This window comes from Rattus rattus, chromosome 9 (assembly GCF_011064425.1).
Source record: "Rattus rattus isolate New Zealand chromosome 9, Rrattus_CSIRO_v1, whole genome shotgun sequence".
NCBI classification, from domain to species: domain Eukaryota; kingdom Metazoa; phylum Chordata; class Mammalia; order Rodentia; family Muridae; genus Rattus; species Rattus rattus.
In genome coordinates this window covers 87030096-87052188 of record NC_046162.1, presented here as the reverse complement: position 1 = coordinate 87052188, position 22093 = coordinate 87030096, and the positions used below count along the sequence as shown (strand labels likewise).

General features: G+C 43.3%; 2 protein-coding genes across 2 annotated transcripts; one reads left to right on the top strand and one right to left on the bottom strand.

Annotated features, from left to right (window-relative positions):
* Positions 1-1699: 1699 nt before the first annotated feature.
* On the bottom strand, positions 1700-3089 carry LOC116909117 (C-C motif chemokine 3). Its single transcript, XM_032912593.1, has 3 exons — positions 2965-3089; positions 2305-2416; positions 1700-2055 (listed from the first exon to the last, which is right to left on the bottom strand). The coding sequence occupies exons 1-3, from the start codon at positions 3038-3040 to the stop codon at positions 1965-1967; spliced, it is 279 nt and encodes a 92-aa protein (XP_032768484.1). The 5' UTR covers positions 3041-3089; the 3' UTR covers positions 1700-1964.
* LOC116909116 (C-C motif chemokine 4) lies at positions 2990-21589 on the top strand. Its single transcript, XM_032912592.1, has 4 exons — positions 2990-3052; positions 19683-19877; positions 20395-20509; positions 21212-21589. Exons 2-4 carry the CDS (start codon positions 19802-19804, stop codon positions 21297-21299), a joined length of 279 nt encoding a protein of 92 aa, XP_032768483.1. The 5' UTR covers positions 2990-3052; positions 19683-19801; the 3' UTR covers positions 21300-21589.
* The last annotated feature ends 504 nt before the right edge of the window (positions 21590-22093 follow it).

Below are 22093 nucleotides of genomic sequence, written 5' to 3'. Positions count from 1 at the left end.
CTTAAGTTTCAAAGCTCTCCCAGGCTACAGACTGACTTTCTCTATTCATTCACATTCTGCTGTTTAGTTAAAAGACCTCACTGTACCTTAATGTGATTCAGTCTCCATATGATTGACAAACTCTTATATTTCTTTTATATACTATATTTATATCATATATGTCATCAAAGTTTGCTTTAGGCAAACTAACTTTGTTATTAAGGTTTTATTTTCTGGGGACAATGTCCCGTAGACTACATTTAGGAGGAAGCCTGTAAACCGATCAGTTGCCAAATCTATTATTTCTGAGTTTGCTTAAAGGCAGGTGTGCCAAAGGAACTCTGGGCCTGTCCAACTTTTTGTGCTTTTCACAATCTCTATGGCAGGCAAGGAAGAGTACCAAGTAGGGCCAGATAATAAGTTAACTCCTTTGAGAGTAGAAGAAATTCTCTGGGGGAAAGACATAAATGAGTCATAATGTAAAAAGTCCCCCATACATGCAACACATAGAGATTAGAAACCCAAGACAAAAGACAGCACAATGGCAAAGACAGCATCCGGCTCAACTTTGCTGGACCGTGTGTGCATCAGACTGCTGTGCTGGCTTCATGGCTCTCTGACTATGTGCCATCTGAAGCTATTGGCTTACTAGAGGCAAACTGATACTTCTGGAACTCTCTCAGGGCATCTGAAACAATGGTGACTAAAACAAAGACACCTACATAATGACACTCAGAGTTTAAGCAGGAGTTTCCACAGTGGCCATGACAGCCGTGGCCATTTTGGCAAGTTGACTGAAGTCTCCTCCAGTTTAGGCAGAGAAATTCAACTCAAAGGAAGAAAGGTTTATTTTGGCTCATGGTCTCTGAAATCAGCCAGGGCACTTTCACCCAGATGGTGAGGCCTTATCATGGCAGAAGCATGTGGAGGAAAGCTGCTCTGCTTGCTAGTGGCAAACAAAAAGTAGGTCTCTCTTCTACGTTTCTACCACAGAAATCCTATCCAATTCCCAAACCCATTAAAGTATGACTTCATATAATCCGTGAGGGGTCAATCCTTTGCTGCATAAGCTTTCTGAGGATGTATGGCATGGTGACATACTCCTTTAACCTCAGCATTCAGGAGGCAAGGGCACACAGACTTCTGATTTCAGGCCAGACAAGGCCACATAGTGAGACTGTATCTCAAAACAAAAACAAAACCCAATATCAAATGGGCAAGGCATAAAAACAATACCGAGTTTAGAATAATCTTCAAAACCATTCCTAAAAAGGCTTGATTTATAGTATTCTGACTAATACTCCGTTGGATGGGATAATTATTTAAATGGTGACTTTTTCTAGTGAAGGCTCATTATGAGTTGATTCACAAAATAGCCACCGTTTTAGGGTTCCAGATCCACACTTCCAGCATGAAGTGGAGTTACTCCGTGGAAGTCTCCCCATTCTCACCTCCCCACCCCTTCCCACCACACTCCCAACTTCCATTTTACCAGCTTCCTAGTCTTTGCTGTTATTCCTCTCAACCAATAATTCTGACTTTCCAGAAAAATAAAATAAAATAAAACTCAACACCAGTCACTTGTTAAAGAGCATATTTATTATTTCTCTGGTATAGACAAAGCATCCATTGTACATTTGTCAGTTCAAGACTTTGTCATCACGTCTACCTAGAATATCTGTCACCAAACACAGTGTGAGCAATCAGGAGGGAGAGGAGGGCTGAGGAACGTGCCCTGAGGTCTTTCAGAATAAATAGTTACAAACACAAATATGACAATAAAATAAACTAAAAAATTAAATAGTATTAAATCAATAGGATTAAATTAAATAAAAATTCAAGTGAAGAATCCCTGGATGTGGCTACTTGGCAGCAAACAGCTTATAGGAGGTGGAGATTTGCAGGTGGCAGGAATGTTCTGGGGCTCAAGCCCCTGCTCTACACGGGACCCATGGAGGTTTGGGGGTTCCTTGGTGCCTCTAATCTCAGGCATTCAGTTCCAGCTCAGTGATGTATTCTTGGACCCAGGTCTCTTTGGGGTCAGCGCAGATCTGCCGGTTTCTCTTGGTCAGGAAACTATACAGAGAGACGAGAGTCAAAGAATTAAAACATCCTACGGGAGAGTCTGATGTCCTCTATTGTTTCCCCACCCCACCCGTCCTCATCGTCGCTCTCCAGAGCCTCTCTCACTGGCCCCTTTAGATCGTCCTGTGCTTCCCTTTTTGTGACACACCAACCCCCAACCCCTGCCCCTGTGACTGAGAAACCCTCTCTTACAATGTTCCACAGGAAATGTTATCAGGAAAGAAGGAGAACAGAACTTACATGACACCCGGCTGGGAGCAAAGGCTGCTGGTCTCAAAATAGTCAGCAATGAATTTTCGTGGAATCTGCCGTCCATAGGAGAAGCAGCAGGCAGTCGGGGTGTCAGCTCCATCTGCAGGGGAAGGGACAGAACAAATTCTAGTCATCCTTGAGCAGGACAGGACAGCTACTACAACTTAAGAGTCGAGGAAGGCTGCCTTCTTGGGGTGGGAGTTGGAAGGCTGAGGCTCTGAAGGCATTTGGGCATTTGGGACCAGAAATATCCCCATGTCCATCTTTGTTTCTGTCCTCTGTTCTCTCTGGATCTTCACTGTGGACTTTCTCTTCCTCTGTTTGCTGCCCTGTGTCTTTCCCACAGCTTTCCCTAATACCAGTCAGCAAAAAGGACACCAGGGCATCACATAAGGCATCCCAGAGGCAGACTTCCTTAGGAATCCTAGGACTGACTGGTAAGTACACGGCAGCACTAACCTCACTGTGATTTCAAGTTCTGGGTACCTACGAAAGGTTAGAGCTTTCTACCCCATAGAGAGGAAAATAAAAGTCTCAAAGAGAAAGACCAGTTTCTGTTCTCTTGTAAACTCTGAAGCCACAGAAAAGACTGCTGTGGTCTGCCTTAGATCAGAGAATGGGACACCTCCTGTAGCAGCGTGGACTCACATGGCGCCGAGAAGACTTCGTTCCAGAGCGCCATGGTGCAGAGAAGAACAGCAAGGGCAGCGGGGGAGACCTTCATGGTGCTGAGCAGGTGACAGAGGGTGCGCTTGTCAGCAGAGCAGAGAAGGGACTGGTACCCGCTGCCTCTTGTGTCCTTCTGGTGTCTGAAGCCATATGCTGCTTCTCTTATAGGTAGCCCTGGCCGATGAGGAAATGGAATCTGGGGCTGTGTAGGGAAAATTTTAAGTACAGCAATGGTGTCATGTTGAATATTACACAACCCAGGGTCCCCGGTGACCACAGGGGCTCAGGATATCCAAGAATAGCATCTCTGAGATACAACTCTCCACTCGTGACCTGTTCTTACTTCTTGTGAGGAAGTAGTTTCTCTTATGAGCGAGAGGGGGGTAGGACAATGTCAACCCAGGGCTATTCTTAGCTGATCCCTTCTCATGAGAACCCTTCTGTGAATAAACACTCCAACCCCGTTCCTTGCCATGGAATAGAAACTCTTGTTTTTCAGCTTTTCTGACCACATGGAAGAATAGCTGTGTACTACAACCCCTTCTACCACCACCAGGAGGGGCTGAGTTAAAGCCTCCCCAGCTCCAGCCATGGGGAACATGAGCTCACATTTAAGACATTTGTCCCATCATCAGCCACAAAATGACTAGGCCACTAGGTTGAACATTAGTTATGGATCATAAAAATACTTCAGTGTGGGTGTTGATATGTGAGAAGCCTAAATATAGTTATGCCCATTAAGCTAGAAAAAGCCTTTCTAGAAAAGAGTTTTGTGGAAACAACCCAAATTTAAAGCCATCTTTAAATTGAGACAGCTGGTACGGAGTCATTATTACTCAGAACTAAAGAAACTTAACTTTTCACTATGAAAGAATTATAGATTAAATTATATAGTACATACACTGGACTGCTTATTTATGAAGCTCTTAAAATTAATAAAATGACATAAATATACTCATAACATTGGTGATAAAGACATTGAGAAACATTGTACAAGTTTTACAAAGTAAAGGATTCTACAAATATCTGGAAATATACAGTTTTTTTTTTCACCAAACCCAGGCATTATAAATAAATAATACTAGATTATGTTTTTAAAAAAATCACTAAAAATAAAAGCTTTAAAGAATTATTAATACCTTGTGTAATGGGCCTGTGAGTGATTAATTTTCTGATATTTTGAGATTTTCTTCTTTTATTTGGTGAGATATTATCTTCCTGTTCACTCACATACTCATGAACTCACTTAGTTTAAAGCATTTTCAATATCACCATTTAAAAGTAAACAGTTACAAATGTTTTACCTTTAATGTTTTTAATTTCTGAGGCAAAGTCTCATTAGGTAGCCAAAATTATGATCCTTCTGCCTCAGGCTCTGGAGTGCTAGAATTATAAGCATGTGGCATCATGTCTGAAAGAAGGTGCTTGTGAGTGTTCATGCGTGTGTGTTGTGGTTTGCCTTGCCAAGATGTGGTGTGGATAACATGGTTGGTGAACAGAGTTGGTGGACTGGGTGATCAGCATATTGTTGGTTTTGTAAATTGCAGAATGGTAATAATACTTGGTTCACCTATGTATAGGGAAAAGGTTTTTTAACTGGACAAAAAGAGGAAAACTTTCACCGTTTTTGTTTTTACTTTTATATTTTTACCTTTTTATTTTTATTTTCTTATTTTTATTTAATTACAACAACATATGGCGCCCAACTAATCCATTAGAACTCAACTAACCTGAGATAATAGTTATGTATTATTAAAAGGTGATTGAGTTTGTTTGTTTGGATAGGGAAAAATTGGTCATTAACTCCAAGTAAAGAGTTATGATGAAATGTCTGTGACACCAAGGAAAGTGAATGCAGGCATATATTTTAGAAGTTATTGAGGTTAAAGAAAAATCTGTGAAAAAATCTGTTTAGCTTACATCCTTTTAAAAGAAATTGTTTAATATTCATGATGGGTGTGACTTTGAGTTTTATGATTATATTATTACTCTGGGAGAGAGTGCAAGATACAAGCTTTTCTGGTTTCAGACTAAGGAACACAGTATTTTGGGAGAAAGATTTTGTCTTTGTGCTTTTAAAAGATGTGATTAGGCTTTGGAAACCTCAGAGAGTCAAAATGATCAGATTTGACAGAGGTAGACCGCCCTGAAAAATTTATTCAGGAGAATCAAACAAAAAGATATCTAGATTCTAAAATTTTGTAATAAGCGTCGTCTTTTTAGACTGTGCTTACTTGGAATCCTGGTCTCAAGGACTTTCAGCTGATCCAGTCAGGACACATCAGCTACATCTTCATTCTTCCAACCCCCCTACCCCAAGGATATTGCCCATGTACAGCTTGAAGAAGCTAAGGAGGAGTCATCGCCCAATTCCCTGGACTTTGGGGGGCTGAAAATGGTTATTCTAAATTTGTAATTTAACAGGGAGGAATTAGCTAGATTGAATTGTAAAGTCATAATCTCATTTGGTAACTAAGCTGAAATATCTTTGCTTTGGTATAGAATTTATTTGTCAAAAGAGTTTAAAAGTACAAGGTTTAGAGCCAGTCCTTCTATTTTTGTCGTTACAAACTTCTGAGTTGATTACACCTGTGAGTTAAGATCCGAATAGCAAAGTAATGGCTCTGATTTTTGAAAGAACTTTCAAGATTTTATTAAGATATAAAGACAACAGAACAGATTGTCTTATATAGATAGGTGGTTTTCAAAAACGTCAGAAATCCACAAAATTTGAGATCTAAAGTTATTTATCTTTTGTTGAGACACATCTGCTCCTAACAGTTACCCTTTGGTGGATTTAATGAAGAATGTGAACATCTCTACCTCCAGGTGAGGCAATACTTTGTGGCTAGGAAGCCACTGGACAAAACTACCTATTTCATCTGCAGACTAATACTGTCCAGAAAAGGACAAATTATGCAGAATAGTTGACTGATAAACCCTGCCAAGACAGGTGATCAGCCCTTCAAAATCTGCATTTCAAGAGTCTGTCAGTTGATTTTGGGCCAGAAGGCTGAAGACTTGTGCTCACATGTTGCTAACAGGGGACTGTGCTAGTGGAGATTTGTCTCTACAACCTCTCAGTTCTGGAAGCCGTGTTAGGCTTCCTATGTGTATAGATATTTGGTCATTCCCAGATTTCTGCCGGGGTTGAAGACTGATTATAGTCTCATGACCTATCAGGCTGTATAAATCTGAATATACATATTTTATTGGATAGTTATCAGATAGTATACAAGCTAGCCAAGATATAATATAGATAACATGGTTAATGAACAGAATTGATGGACTGGGTGATCAGCGTATTGTTGGTTTTATAAATTGCAGAATGGTAATAATGATGCTTAGTTCACCTATGTATAGGGAAAAGGTTTTTTAACTGGACAAAAAGGGGGAAATGTTGTGGTTTGCCTTGCCAAGATGTGGTGTGGATAACATGGTTGGTGAACAGAGTTGGTGGACTGGGTGATCAGCATATTGTTGGTTTTGTAAATTGCAGAATGGTAATAATACTTGGTTCACCTATGTATAGGGAAAAGGTTTTTTAACTGGACAAAAAGGGGGAAATGTTGTGGTTTGCCTTGGAGTTTTCTCTGAATTTGTGGAATAAAGGCAAGAGCACTAGATTTGGGGCAGAGGGAAGGAGTCAGGAGCAGGAGGGGATTGATTCAGAGGTTAGGGGTTGAGAGAGGACAGTTGTTGACAGTTGAGCCAGTGGAACCTGAGCAGGTGGGGGGGGATGGTACAGTTTAAAGAGTGAGCAGAAGAGAAGGAAGCTAGGAGAAAGAAGGGAACGGTTTAGAGACAAGATGGGGAACTGAGAAGGGTTAGAAGAGACAAGAGATGAGAGGAGAGTAGGAAGCTAGGAGAAGAAGGGAACGGTTTAGAGACAAGATGGGGAACTGAGAAGGGTTAGAAGAGACAAGAGATGGAGAGAGAGGAGAAGCTAGGAGTCCTTGTAAGAGAAGGAGAAACTAAAGCATAAAAGAGGTGATATATTTGGGAGAGTGAGTAAAGAAAAGAGAGAGAGAGAGGAGAAGCAAGGAGTCGTTGTGGGAGAAGGAGAAGCTGGAGACTTGGTAAATAAAAGGTGCAAGGGATAGATGGTACCGGGCTTTGTATGTTTAAGTGGGCAATTATATCCTATGTGTATAGATATTGGACCAAAGATTATTGTGTGGTGTGCTCTTTTGTGTAAGAGTCTCAGTATAAGAAAGTGTGTGGCTGGGCTGTGTTTCTGCCAAGATATCCAGCAGATATCTGGGGCAGTGAGGTGTGGAACCCTAGCAGGGTAAAAACACCAGTTGTATGCTCTTTTGTGTAAGAGTCTCAGTATAAGAAAGTGTGTGGCTGGGCTGAGTTTATGCCAAGATATCCAGCAGATATCTGGGGCAGTGAGGTGTGGAACCCTAGCAGGGAAAAACACCCTGAGGGAAAACATTCACCCCCGCTTTTGTTTTTACTTTTACTTTTTTGTTTATATTTTTTTTATTTATTTACAACAACACGTGTGTGTGTGTGTGTGTGTGTGTGTGGTCTGTGTTTATGCGAATGCTTGTGTATGTAGAGGCCCAAGACTGATGTCAGGAATCATCCACCATCAATATTCCTTGTTACTTATTGAATCAGGGTTCTCTTAATCAAATGCAGAGCTCACTAACATGGCTGCTCTGTCATATTATCCCCAATCTTTTCCCTCCAAGACAAGAGTAACAGGCAGGCTGTGGTAATACAATATTATGATCGAAAAAATGTCCCATCCATTCTAAGAGACTGAACCTTTTGCTGGATCTCACATTCAGAACTAATAATAAACCTTGAGATCACTTAGGACTTAAGACTGCTATCCTACTGTCAACTCAGCCTGTTTATTTTTTTTTAAAGCTCCAGCCTGCTTGTTTAACCTGCCTTTAAGAGAATAACGTAGGGGTTGGGGATTTAGTTCAGCGGTAGAGCGCTTGCCTAGCAAGCACAAGGCCCTGGGTTCGGTCCCCAGCTCCGAAAAAAAGAAAAGAAAAGAAAAGAAAAAGAGAATAATGTAACGACCAACAGTATTTGCCTTGGGTTTCTCATGTCATTAATGTTTACAACTTAAGCGAAAGCATTGCTACAATCTTAGATTATGTACTCTTGCACACCCCTGGACCAGAACAATGCATGTGTACCATTTGCTGAAAGTATAAAATACTGAGGTTGAAAGCACCCTTCTAAAATGAACACCCATTTATGGATATTGGCTGATAGGCAGTGATGGCTTGTAGTACAATTTGTTGTTCAGGTCAGTTGGCACCAGTTGGAGCCAGTGACTAAATCCAATCTTGTTAAAGATTCCTATAATGTGTCCCTTTCCTTCCCCAGGTGATGTTTTCTGTGCTGTGTGTTTTCAGTAAATACAGAGCAACACCTGTGTTAGGGACAGTCATACAACTGACGATTAGTCACAGAATAGTCATACAAGGGACAGAGGCACACAGACACAGACACAGACAGGCAGGCAGACAGACAGACAGAGTCATACACAGATACAGATATGGAGACAGATCTTCAGAAAGATACAGATTCAGTCTTATGTCAAAGACAGGACAGAGGACACAGGGAGCATGAAGTGGAGAAATCAGGTCTGGACTCAATCTTGGTTCAATGACGCCAAGTGGGGAAGTGCCTTTCTTTCTTTCCTCGATGGGAGACTGATGCACTGTCAATGACTCGGACCCTGTTGCTAATGTGTTTAATCATGCAGCAGACTACCATGACCGCTGGCATTTAGGCAGGTACTGGGGATCTGGACTCTGGGCCTCATGCTTTCAGAGCAAGCACTGAGCCATCTCTCTAGCCCTTGAAAAAAGATTTTGGTAGACACACTCTTTTTACCCAACTGCTTGATACTTCGCTGTGACAAATGGTTGAGTTCCTTTCCTTTCCTTTCCTTTCCTTTCCTTTCCTTTCCTTTCCTTTCCTTTCCTTCCTTTCCTTTCCTTCCCTTCCCTTCCCTTCCCTTCCCTTCCCTTTCCTTTTCTCTTCTTTCTTTTAAAGCTTTTATCTGCAGATCCCATAGTCTAGCAGGGATAGATGAAGTAAGTGACTAGAGACCATAGAACTTGGCAGGAAGTGCTATGGGAGGGAAAGATCGGAGGAAGGAGGGAGGCATAACCTTCTCCAGAGGGATTCAGGGCTTCGTAGAAGGGCTGCAATTTGATAGGGTCTTAAAGAACAACGTCAAGGAACCTTCTCCTTTCAGTAAAGACATTACAGAATTCCACAACTCATCTAACTGCAGAGTTGAGGAGCCACACAATTACTGCACCTAGGACTCAGGAGCCATTGGGTAAGAGGGGACAGAATGATTGTAATAGCTGGGGAAACAGGAAGTCCGCTGTGATGCTGCCTCCTAGAAATACCAGAGAAGCTACACCAGTGGAGTACCAGCAACATGGCTGCCTGAGCATGACCTGAACAAGGACAAAACCAACACAGAAACTAAAGTGAAGGAGGAGCTCAACCTACACAAAGAACTACTGGCAGCCAAGCAATGCTGGGAATGGGACATGGGGAATAGTCATCCTCAGGGAAGAGAGCTGAAGAGGTCATCAAGCGGTTTCCAATACTAAATGTCTCTGTCTCTGTCTCTGTCTCTCTCTGTCTCTGTCTCTCTCTCTCTCTCTGTCTCTGTCTCTCTCTCTCTCTCTCTCACACACACACACACGTACTATGCGCACGTGCATATATATGTAATGGCAAAGGAAAAATGGTCATGAGTTTAAGAGAGAGAACGTGTAAAGGAAAGAAAAGGAAAGGGAAATTTATGTAATTATATAATAATCTCAAAAGGATTAAAAAGGATCACACAATATCTCAATGTATTGAACAGAGTGGTAGGGTATAACTTTGTGGGTTCAGTGGAATGACAGAATTTTGGGGAACAGGTATGGTGAAGCTAAGTTGAGGTGGGCTGAACCAAAGAGGCTTTAAAATCTCCCCAGAGGAGTAGTCGTTCACAGGTTAGATCCAAGAAAAGGGCTTCAGACATCAGCAAACCAAGGACACACTTGGGCAGTCTGTCCCTTCCAAGTGTCTACAGAGTCATGATTTTTTTCATTTTTCAATTTTTATTATGATTATCATTACTACATTGCATGTTGTGCATGCACACGTGTGTTCATGTGCACGTGAGTGTGCCTTGAGACATAGCATGCATGCGAAGGTCAGAGGACAGCATTCACCAGTTTCCTCTCTTCAGGGACTGAAGTCAGGTAGTCAGGTATTGTTATGCCCAGGTCCAGAAACCCTAAAAGCCACCAGGACTCAACTCAAAGCTCTAATAAACTGAGGGTTTATTAGAGCTCAGGATGTAAACCTTCCCTGATGCAGCAGATTAAATGAGCAATCACGATTTCTAGGGGAAGGGGTTCTAAAAAGAAGAAAATCACAAGCAGGGGTTTCTAGTCTTGGCATCACATGATTGCACAAGAGTTTTATGGGCAAGTTGACTTTTGAAGTGATTGGCCCATTTCCGGCACTAAGACCACTAATGGCTCGAGCCTGGTCATCTGGAGAACATCTGGACATCAATTAATAGCTGCTAGGAGTGATGAGCGCCCTTCCGGTTTATGTGGAGGTGTTGCTATCTTCTGAGGGAAAAGTATGCAGGAAAGGGAGGGTTGCTAGGAAACACTATCTCTTTTAGGCAGAAAAGAATGCCATAGGACTGTAAATCCCAGCAGTTGCAGCTGCCTGGATATGTCTCACCTTGGGACCTGATTTGGTTTTCTTTTTTGCCTAAACTTACGTCTCCAGACCTCTCCTTAGGTTTCTCAGCTTCTCAGTATATGTGTAGCAAATGATGTTGCCTGCTAAGAAAGCTAGCTAAGGCATTTTGCATTTTGAAATGAGATATATCTCATTGTCTCCAAAAATGAAAGACTACCAGAACAATTTGAGGTGCTGCTTGTAACATCAAAGACTTGCTAAGACTGAACTTCCCTGATTCTGAGATTTTGTATCAAGATTTATCATAATAGCGGGGACTTGAGAGATGACTCAGAAGTTAAGAAGACTGGCTGTTTTTTTAGGCGTCCTGGGCCTAGCGGCTGACACTCACATGATAGCTTACAACCACCTGTAACTGCACTTCCGGGCGATCCGATACCCTTTTCCGACTTTCTTGGGCACAAGCCACTCACACAATGTATATACATACACAAAATACTCATATTCATCCAATAAAAATTAATAAATCTTAAAAAAGAAATCTTACTGGGTGGTGGTGACACGTGCCTTCAATCTTAGCTCCAGGGAAGGTAGAAGCAAGTGAATCTGTGAGGCCAACCTGTTCTACAGAGCGAGTTCCAGGATAACCATGGCTATATTACAGAAAGAGAAACCCTGCTTGAAACACCCCCCCCCAAAATCATCTAAAAAGGAATGGAAATTAATTACTATTAACTAGAGGCTAAGTTTAATGGCTTAAAATAGTTTTCTCTTTTGTGTCCTTAAACATTTCTTATTGTTATGCAGTAGCATTTTTTTAAACTTAGGTTTTTGATACTTTCATACACTAGTACTGTTGTTGGGAGCACTGATGCCCTTGTACTCACAGCTAAGCTCTGAGAAACCAGGAATGTTAAATACAAGTGGCTGTCTCTTCAGTGGGAGAGATGTATAACCTGTTTTTCCACCCAGAAGGCTGTGACTAGAGGTAGTTAATATCCGGTAATCTGTGCTATCTGTAAGGCCATACGAAGCTCCCACAAGCAGGACCGGAAGTGGCTAATTGTCTAGGCAACCTTTGTGTCATCTGTATGGCCAGGGGCTTCCCCAAGCTCCCACCACCAGGACCAGAAGTGGCAAAGAGCCCAAATAATCTCTACACTCTCTGCATGACCAAGACCACACCAGATCCTCCCCTAACCCCTTAAGGTAACACATGTAGCCTATCTCTCGAACCCACGTTCATGAACGAAGTGATGTGTGCTTTGAGAAGAGTTTCAATGTAATTGGGGTTTGTGCTAGACCAGGAAACTTCTTCTCTAAACTGTGCTGCACTTAAATATGTGTAAAATAGACTGACCAGTGTCAGACTCTAGAGGTTCAAACCAACTTGGGCTATTGAGTCCTGCTGAACCAGATTTTCTTCTTGCCTCATGGGGACTGGCACTCTGCTGGCCCCCACTTACTGAGCTACATCCTTTCCACTACTCCACCTCCCCAACTTCTCCCATGCCCCCAACCCCTCTCAAATTCATGGCTTCTTCATCTACAATTGTTTCTGACGTGTGTGTGTGTGTGTGTGTGTGTGTGTGTGTGTGTGTGTGTGTGTGTGTGTGTATGTGTGTGTGTGTGTGTGTGTGTGTGTGTGTGTGTATTACTTACAACCTATTCAGTCTATTTAGCATTGTTCTTTCATGCTTGTCTTTAGAGCTGATCACCTGAATTTGGATAGCCTATTGGGAGTCCATCCCTAAAGAAAACTTACTGCCCCTCTCTCAGCAGCCAATGCTTGTCTATAGCTTTTCATCTAGGGGTGGGGCCTTGTGAAATTTCCCCTATTCACACCGCCATGTGAACTGTTGCTTCTAGAAGCATGTGTCCCAGCTCTCTAGCTCTTATAGACTTTGAAGCATACAGGCTCGGTTTCCATTGCTCCTGATGATTGCTAACGCTGGTAGCAAGAGACACAAATCAATGGCAAGGGCAAGGGCGATGGTGGTTTCATCAGGACTGGGGCAGCCATGTTTCCTTCCATCTGCTACCAATTCTAAAGAAAGGTGTCACAATCACTTGTTTCGTCAGAAACTACATCCCAGGAAAACCAGTGTTGGGACATGTCTGTAATTTCAGTGCTCTCAAGATGGAGGCAGGAGAACCAGAAGTTCAAGGTTATCCTGAGCTACATAAGGGATTTGAGGCTAGCCTTGGGTACTTGAGACCCTGTCACAGAAGCAAAACCATACACAGTCATCCCACAATACCTAGAATGTACCCAATCTCAACAGGAATTTATCAGACCATGTGTCATTTTATCTACCTACTGCTTCTGTCTCCCAGTCACCAACCCCTTCCTACATCACAATCTCACTTCTTAGGAAGCCACCTTCATACCTATGATTCAGTTTCTGAGGGCTGGATTCTAAGAGCTGGAGAAGGTAGAAGGGGAAATGAAAACTGCTGTATCATCACTTTTCTTGGCAATGGATACTTCCTACTTCCAGAATTATGACTTTCACTGCAGTGGGTCCCCAGTCATCTATGTAAAGTGTTGTTTTAAAATTTAAATGATGTCTGGTATGTTTTAACCAAATTCAGCTCACGCCTAGTTGGTGGCATCTAGATAACCAAATCCTAACACAGGATGAGTCTAACATGGTGAGTCTCCTGATCTAGTCTCTAATTTGTGGAATTTCATTCTTTTAAATGAAGGTAATTGATGAGCTATGAGATCCTTAGTGTCCATAGAAGTTTAAGACTTTCTGCATCAGTCCCCAAACCAGGAAATGGCCCTTCACCATTTTCACTCGGTTGGAAAGATGACTTGCTTATAAGCATAGTGCGTGCTTAACACACACATCGAATGGGTCATGGAAGGGTTGAGTTAGAAGATGTCAGAAATGTTCGAGGTGACAGATTGATGTTTCCAGGAAAAGCAGCTTGCTTGGGTCACACATAGACCTGGTTAGCAATACACTTCACCATCCGTGCTATTTTCCATTACATCTCCAACAAGGCCCGGCATGGAGTGAGGCAAGTGAACAAATCATGATTTGAGAAAGACATCGTATGCATTAAAACACGTCATAGAGCTGAAATACTAGCGGGAGGAGAAGGATTGCAAGAGGACCATAGAGGCAAGATCTTCATCTTCAGGGGAAACACGAAGATCAGTTAGGTAGTCAGGACAGAAAGTAACGTAGTGTACACCCTCGGTGTGGAGGGCCTTAATCTATGTCCTAGATTTCTAGTTCACTCCAGCCTTCTCAAGGCCTCACCACAGTCCAGGAGAGTATCCCATCTGTGGATCCAGGGAATTCTGGTGGGGCAACCCACCTTCCTTGTCATTGCCTCTGACTGCTCCACTCACCTCCTCTCACTCCCCACGCTTCCCACCATCTGGCCCTGCCTATTGGTTTCTTTTTAGTCTTCCCACCAAGGTTCTACTTCCCTGGGTACCGGTCTCAGCTCTTGTTTGACATCAGCAGCCCCATGAGTGGGCTAACTGATGATAACATTCTTCTTAGGTCTACTTCTGGCCTTCTATAGGTTGCAGTAGGCCAGACCTCATCACTCAAAGGCAGAAACAGCATCCTGGAGACAAGCCCCTTTCTCATATCCAGGAGACAAGGACTCAATGATGCCATCCCTCCCTCCCTCTTGCAGTGAGCCTTTCATTTCCTGCCTGCGTTCTCACCATTTCCTCTGGTGTGTGTGTGTGTGTGTGTGTGTGTGTGTGTGTACGCATGCGTGTGATCATCCACGGTCGATCAGGTTGTATATTATATATCTTGATACTGGACTCCATCTACCCTCTGAATCCTGGATCATCTATCTCATGAAAACGTCCTGTCCTTTCAAGCTTCCACACCAGAAAGCAGGAAGTCACACTCTCTACTCCCACAACTTCCTACATCAATTCAGTCACCGACACTAGTCTGTACTGGAAATTAAAACTGAGGTGCCGTGACAGGGGGAGTGGGCAGTGGTGGGAACGTGTGGAGGTGTGGGAGGGTGGAGTGCAGTTGCTGGAGAGATGACTTAGCATTAAGAAAGGGCTTTTGCAGAAGACCCATGCTCAGCACCCACGCTGGGCAGCTCACAACCACTTGTATGTACTTTAGTTCCAGAGATATCAGATGCCTCTGGCTTTTACAAGCACACACGCTCACACACACACACACATACACAATTAAAAATAAAAACGTCTTTTAGAAACAAAACAGAACAATATAAAATAAAATAAAAGCAAGTCAAATAACTTATCTTTAAAAAAAAAAGAGACAGGGACTCTGCAGTTGCTCATGACCCATGAACGCTGCTGAGGTCGGCCCTCTGGCTACTCAGCAGGGCCATATGCAGCAAAGAAGAAGCAAGGTTTCCTTCCAGCTTTGCCAAAGAGATCTCTCTAAAGCCCCAGTCTCCTCTTCCTCGGGTGTTCCTCAACTCCACTGATTGTTTCCAGTGACATGGAAACTTCCCTGTGACCTGACCTCTGCCTGCCTACCTGGATTTGAACCCTGTTCTTCAGACTTGCTGACCATGCCTCTGTGAATTGTAGCAGCTGTCTGAGATGAGCACCAGCTTGGCAGGGCAAAGCATCTCTTTTCTGCAAAGCATAGGGCAGTGTGAAATACCATGGGCACAGGCCTATCCCATGGCAGCCATGGGCATCCATATTTAGGACAAATAAAGAAAATGTCTGTTTTTTGGTATACATAAAATTTTACTATTTTTAAAAAGATTTATATATTTATTTATATTGTGTATATGAGTGGTTTGTCTGCATACATGCCTTCACACCAGAAGAGGCAATTGGATCCTATACAGTTGTGAGCTGCCATGTGGGTGCTGGGAATTGAACCCTTGGCCTCTGGAAGAGCAGCCAGTGCTCTTAATCACTGAGGCATCTCACCTCCAGCCCCATAATTTTTCTGCTTACTGAAGATGAAACAATCACATAATTTTGTCATTTTTATGTAAAGATTAAACTGTGGCTAAATATTGGTTACCGGAGGGTATGCCGTATTTTTGGATACTGGAGGGCACTTTAAAATGTAGATTATTTTTTTCTTGACTCCTGTTCCCTGTGCTCCCCTCCTGTTCCCTGCTGTCCCCAACCTTCCCCTACTGTCTCCCTTCTGCTTTCGCTTTACACATGTCCATTTGCCGCTCCCCCCACATCTCTCTGAAAACTACTACTAAAATTACCACACTTTCTAAGACCAAAGAAAAAAGAGGAAAAAAAAAGAGAGAAGTTCATGGATTCTATTGCTCAAAATCTCTTGAACCGAGAACTGCGGTATACTGACAAGAACTGCGGTATACTGACAAGATGTGGCCGTTAAGTTTTTGGCAGGAGTTTATAATTAAGTGAGTTTCCTTTTCTGATGAACTAATCCTAGGGCTCCCTTGGTTTCATTTCCCAATCTGTGATGTATCAGCTATGTGTCTTTCTGTTGTTTATTCAGCTCTCTGTGCTTAGCACTTTCGTGCCTAACAGGGACTAACAATGATTCCTACTTCCGAGGAATGATTCCTACCACAGAGAAGATGAAATGCATTAGTAATCAGGCTATCACTGGCTCATGCGAAGTGCTGTGTTAAGTGCTAATCTCAGTGCTAAGTGCTAACCACAATTACTATCATTTACATTTTTCTAAGTCTCCAGTTTTTTAAATTAAGAATAATTTAACATTGGAACACAGATTTTACATGTTTACAGTCACCATGCAATACTTCAGTGTGTATAACTGATGTTCAAATCAGGGTCTGTCTATCTATCGAGTAATTTCTTGGTGGTGAAAGCATTCAGGATCTTTTCTTCTAGCTCTGTTGAAATACACAGTCCATTATCGTTGTCTTTAGTTGCCCTACTGTGAAACAGGACACAATAAATGCATCTCACTTATAAAAGCACAGGTCTTTTGACTTTTGTCCACTCTCTGCCTAGATCATCACCTTCAGGTCTTAGCGCTCAATTTAGAGAAAAGTTCAAAACAGTCAAATGGATGGAGCTACCTAAGTAGTAGAATCCTTAAATACAAGTCTTAGTACTTCTAGGCATTGGAATATCATAGATTCCTGAATGTGTGTCTCAGTGAATGACTAAGTCCTTAACACCCCTTATAGATAGATATTAACTAGCAATGCAAATGCAGGCTGATTTGAGAAAAAATGTCAAGTACTAACAGCTTAAATTTGGCACGTAATGACAGAGACTTCTAAGTTGTCCTAAATTTTAAGGATCTGAAGATTCATGCCTTCCTATAGTTTCTAAAATTTTTACAGCAACTTCAGATTTTTTTTGATAGAAGGAAAACAAACCAATGTAATTTTCTTTTAAAAGTTCAGACCTCAGATTTTTCTCTTATTTACTCTTCGACAATTGGACACATGTATACATGAATCCTATCTACCTTTAATTCCTCCTAGCCCTGTGACATCCCCTCCCCGACCCTGCCGTGTCTCTTATCTCCCCTTACCCCTCCTCTCAGGTGACTGGAAAGAGGGCAGAAACACATACATGTACACATGTAGAAACACATACATGTACACATGCAGAAACACATACATGTACAAGCATCGGCCAAAGAAAGAGGCTTTGTAAGAAATGCTCGAAGTTTCCAGATACTGGCGAGTCTGGGTGCTTCGCTCAGGACTTTAACATGCTCTGAAGTCACTACCCTCTACCCGGGAGAGCTGAGGAACAGGCTGTGACTGGTGACTACAGTCTGCTGGCCAGAGTCTGGCAGTCGCTAGTGAGCTGCTTTAGCTGGTGTCCTCTGCTACAGACGCCATTTTGAATCTTCACTCTGCATAACCATCTACTTGTCTCTTCCATCCACAATTCAGTGTCTGCTCCCATTTTCCCCAAAGTGACTGAGATACCGCCCCAGCAATACTGCTTCTTGGTTCATTGTCGTAGCAAGATGGCTCTGTGTCTCAGCTACCTTGGCTTTCCCATCTCAGCTTTTGCCCTCTTCTAACACCCTAGTTCTAAGCATGTGCTCACTCTTGGCCCCCAACACTCAGTGATCGCCTAACAGTCCTAACCCTCACACTGTTCCAGGGAGAGGCCAGGCTGTCCACAAGGACACCTCTGCTTCCTCCACAGATCTCTAATCTCTCCCAAGGATCTACTACCTTCTGGTACCCTGTAGACCGTCCTAATACTCGAGTTCCCACTTTCTGAGAGTAAATAACCACTGGAAGAAAGGACCAGCTTCAAGTCAGTCTGCTGATGGCTCTGCCCCACACTACAGGTTTAAGAGGGTCCTCTCCATGCTCCAGTTTTTCCATCTGTAATACGAAGGCAATGTGATATGGTCTGAGATTCACTCCAATTCTAACCTTCTAGAACAGTCTTCATCTTCTCTGAGGATGCTCTTTACAATAAGACTCCTTCCCCATCCCCCCCAGATCAACATCCATTCACATCTACCATCCTCAGTGCCCCAGAGCAAGTGGCTCTGCAGCCCTTCGTCAAAAGGTGATAAAGACATAGACTAATGTAGGCAAAGGCTCCTCCTTAGCCTGGTTATTTTCAACCTTATTTGAAACTTTCTACCTACTCATGAGGGATAATCTTCATCCTCAGACTCCCTGATGCCTTGTTGCTATCATGTGTCACCTTATTCCACCTCATGGGACAGTCATTTCTATCACCATCCAAGACACCAATAGGCTGAGATCTCCTTGAGGGAATGCTGAGGCTTTATTCCACTGTCTCTGCTCTGATGAACAGGAAGTTGAACTGAACTGAAATGCCATGGGAAATGAAGACCAGGAGGACCTAAGAGCCCAAGATACATTCTTGATGTGTGAGCATGGTGCTGCACCAATCCAGAAGGCTCATCAGAAAGACTAGCTTGTGTGCAGCAGGGAGCACAGAGCACAAGGCCTGGGCGATGAGGCTGAGGACAGAAGGCACAGCAGAGGGATGGGTGAAGTCTGTATGTTGGGAGAAGTCCAAGAGGACCAGTGAGGTAGGACAAACTTGTGCTCTGTGAAGTGACTGTGAAAAACCCCAGGGTGCTGCTCTGTCCCTCCAGCTTTTAACTTGGGAGCACTGAGGAGGCCCAGCTCCCTATTTCTGTTTCTGAGAGGAGCATGTTGTAGTGTGAAGTCTAGGGCAAGTAGGTGAGTCAGAGTAAACGAGCTAAAGGTGAGTGAGACCTTGGGTCCACCATCCAATTCTCCTCGTTTGCCTTACTTTGAGTTTGACTCTCCCCCAAAGCCCCCAGCCTTGGCAGACTGCATCTTCTACACAGGCCCCCAGCAGCTAGGAACATGAGGCATTTCCTAAGGACTGGCTAGAAAACACCCATATGCTGAGGTTGACTACACGTTCTGTCTGCAGCAAACACTATCACGAGGTATCAATCCTTACACTAGAACATTCGCTGGGTCTTCCAAACTTAGTTTCTTTCTCTGTTTTTCTTATCATTCCAATACAATGTCCTGAAATCTCTATTTTTTGTCTATCCCTTCCTTGTTCTAAATAGACCAAACCAACTCTTCTGAATGATGTTGATCAGATGGTATTTTTGTGTGAGGGAGAGTCTGGAGAGTGTGTGGTCAGTGTCTTCTCTCTTGTGGTCACACTCTATATTTGTTCTGGAAATCACAGCCACCCTGGAAAGAATGATGTGAAGGCTTCACTGCCTGGAGGTGCCGGCCACCAAGTGCAGTGAATTCTTACCCACAAGCCTTTGCTAGCAGGTGTAAACATTGCATCCTTCCTCTCGGGTTCACAACCCCCCTTCCCCACCTCAGTCACTATCTTTGGTGTACCACTTCCCCCTCCAGCATGCACCCCACTTCTCCCCTACATCTCCCCCCTGTCTCTTCCGTGATGTCACTGCTGGGGGAAGGCAGTCTGTCAGGAACTCCTCACTTTCGGCCAACTTCAGTTTCTTTCTTGATGCCATGACATCATCTTTACTCATGAGATTCCGTTTTCCTTCCTGCAACCCCAACCCATGTCTTAGGCCCCAGAGTCCCTATAAAGAGGGGTTCCCAACTCAGATCAGCACAACACTCAGCCAGCTTCTGAAGCCTCTGGGCCCTGCAGTTCCAGCTCTGTGCAAACCTCTCCCCGAGCAACACCATGAAGCTCTACGTGTCTGCCCTCTCTCTCCTCCTGCTTGTGGCCGCCTTCTGTGATTCAGTGCTGTCAGCACCAAGTAAGTCAACTCTTCCAGCTGTTTCCAGTCCCTACTGAGTCCAGTCTTCCAGTTGGGGTCAGCCCAATAAGTGGGGTTTGGACAGGCGAACAAAAGGGAGCTTGGAAGATTCCCAAGTTTGTTGTTAAATATGGAGTCTATCAGACAGTCATTAATCCTTAAGCTCCTTAAGAATTAGCAGCCAATAGAGGGAAATGGTGGGCTGGAAGTCAGATATTGAATCAGCTTTCTCTCTGGTTTAAACTTTCTTGTCTTTATGCCTTGATTTCCCCACCTTTAATATGAAGCAATTGAGAAGTGTTCTGAGTTTTGTTCCAATTTTAATCTTCTAGATTCGCCCTCCCCCCTTCTTCTTTGAGAACTATCTTGTTAGAGTAGAAGTCTCATTCTGGGTGGATGGCCATGGATTCAAGGGACCATGTTTTGGGGTCTAGTAGTCCATAGGAATGCTTAACGAAGATCTTATAAGGAACAGTGCCTGGCACAGTTTTGACCTTAGCCTTACTTTTCCTTCCAGTAGGCTCTGACCCTCCCACTTCCTGCTGCTTCTCTTACACCTCCCGGAAGATTCATCGGAACTTTGTGATGGATTACTATGAGACCAGCAGCCTTTGCTCCCAGCCAGCTGTGGTGTAAGTACACACTGGGGTGAGGGAATGACAGGAAACTGGCCAGGTTCAGGTGAAAATACTATCTAACTGACAGGGTTCTGTTCTAAGGGTTGAAGCTCTGGTGAAAAACAGTGAGGTCAGGAGGTTCTGGTAGTTCCTGGATGGTCAGTAACGTGTGAGGATGGCTTTTCGGGAGGAAGTTACCACAGGCTACGAAACTAGAAACAGAAGACAATGCATATTATATAAATAGATTGCTTAAACTATGTTAGAAAAGCATGTAGAAAAGCCATTTGAAAAATTGGGAGACATAGTCATATTAACAAACCCATTGTTTTCTAATATAGGGAACCCCTGAGGTTGCAGCTATGCTGTGGGTTAGAGTTACAGGGAGTCTAATGTAGGGTCACGCAGGAAGGATGATCTACCGTGGCTACCCATACAATGATCAAGCAGAACAAGATTCCCAAGTCTGCTATCAGATATAGAGTCTATCAGACAGTCACTAGTCCTTAGGGTCCTGTTTCCTTAAGAATTAACAGCTAATAGAGGAGAATGGTGGGCTTGGAGTCAGATATTGAATCAGCTTTCTCTCTGGTTTAAATTTGTTTGTCTCTATGCCTTGATTTCAAAGACATAGACATATGTCTTGAGGCAAGGGACAGTGGTAGATGCCCTCTAAGGTCCCATGGGGTTCTCATCTGTCCTCTTTTTCTTCTACAGATTTCTGACCAAAAAAGGCAGGCAAATCTGTGCCAACCCCAGCGAGCCCTGGGTCAATGAGTATGTGAATGACTTGGAGTTGAACTGAGCAGCTCCAGACTCAAGACAGGAAGAGCCACTTCTGGAAAGGCCTCCTCAGCCCTGACACTTCTCATTGAGAAGTACCTTGCTCCTTACATTCAGATTTCCTGTCCTTCTTAATTTAAACCTGTGTGTAGACTTCGTTATTTTGTTTGGTATTATTTCCATTATTTATGTTTAGTTACGGGATATGTGTCTCCCATGGAGATGGTCCACCATTGTGCTTCTCTGCTATTGTGGATATGGCTGTGTAATTGATTTCATGCAATTTCATAATAAATCTTTCTTTAAGATATAGTTGTGATTTTTATCTTGATTCTCATTTGGGTTGGAACCACCTGGTGCTATTAGGTATAAACCACAGTTTGCAAAGGCAGCGAGACTGAGTAAAGGCTGAGACCTTAACAAGTGCTCCTGGCTTTGTGCTCTCAAAAAACTTCTGGCCATACTTCTAATGAGAATGTTATCTTATTTTATTTTTTTAACAATCATTTTATTTGTTTACATTTCAAATGATATCCCCTTCCTGGTAACCCCTCCACAACCCACCTATCTCATCCTCCTCTCTCCCCTCCCCTTTGCCTCGATGAGGGTGCCCCTCTATCCACTCACCCATTCTCACCACACCACTCTAGCATCCCCCCCATGCTGGAGCATCAAGCCTCCACAGGACCAAGGGTCTCCCCTCCCACTGATGCCACATAGGGCCATCCTCTGCTACATATGTATCTGGAGCCATGGATCCCTCCATGTATACTTTTTGGTTGTAATTTAGTCTCTGGGAGCTCTGGGTGGTCTGGT

Coding starts and splice junctions, on each gene's coding strand:
- LOC116909117 (XM_032912593.1), bottom strand. CDS start 3,040: ATGAAGGTCTCCCCCGCTGCCCTTGCTGTTCTTCTCTGCACCATGGCG. Junction 2,417..2,964: donor CGAAGTCTTCTCGGCGCCAT/GTGAGTCCACGC, acceptor CTTCCCCTGCAG/ATGGAGCTGACACCCCGACT. Junction 2,056..2,304: donor TGCTCCCAGCCGGGTGTCAT/GTAAGTTCTGTT, acceptor CTCTCTGTATAG/TTTCCTGACCAAGAGAAACC.
- LOC116909116 (XM_032912592.1), top strand. CDS start 19,802: ATGAAGCTCTACGTGTCTGCCCTCTCTCTCCTCCTGCTTGTGGCCGCC. Junction 19,878..20,394: donor TTCAGTGCTGTCAGCACCAA/GTAAGTCAACTC, acceptor TTTTCCTTCCAG/TAGGCTCTGACCCTCCCACT. Junction 20,510..21,211: donor TGCTCCCAGCCAGCTGTGGT/GTAAGTACACAC, acceptor TTTCTTCTACAG/ATTTCTGACCAAAAAAGGCA.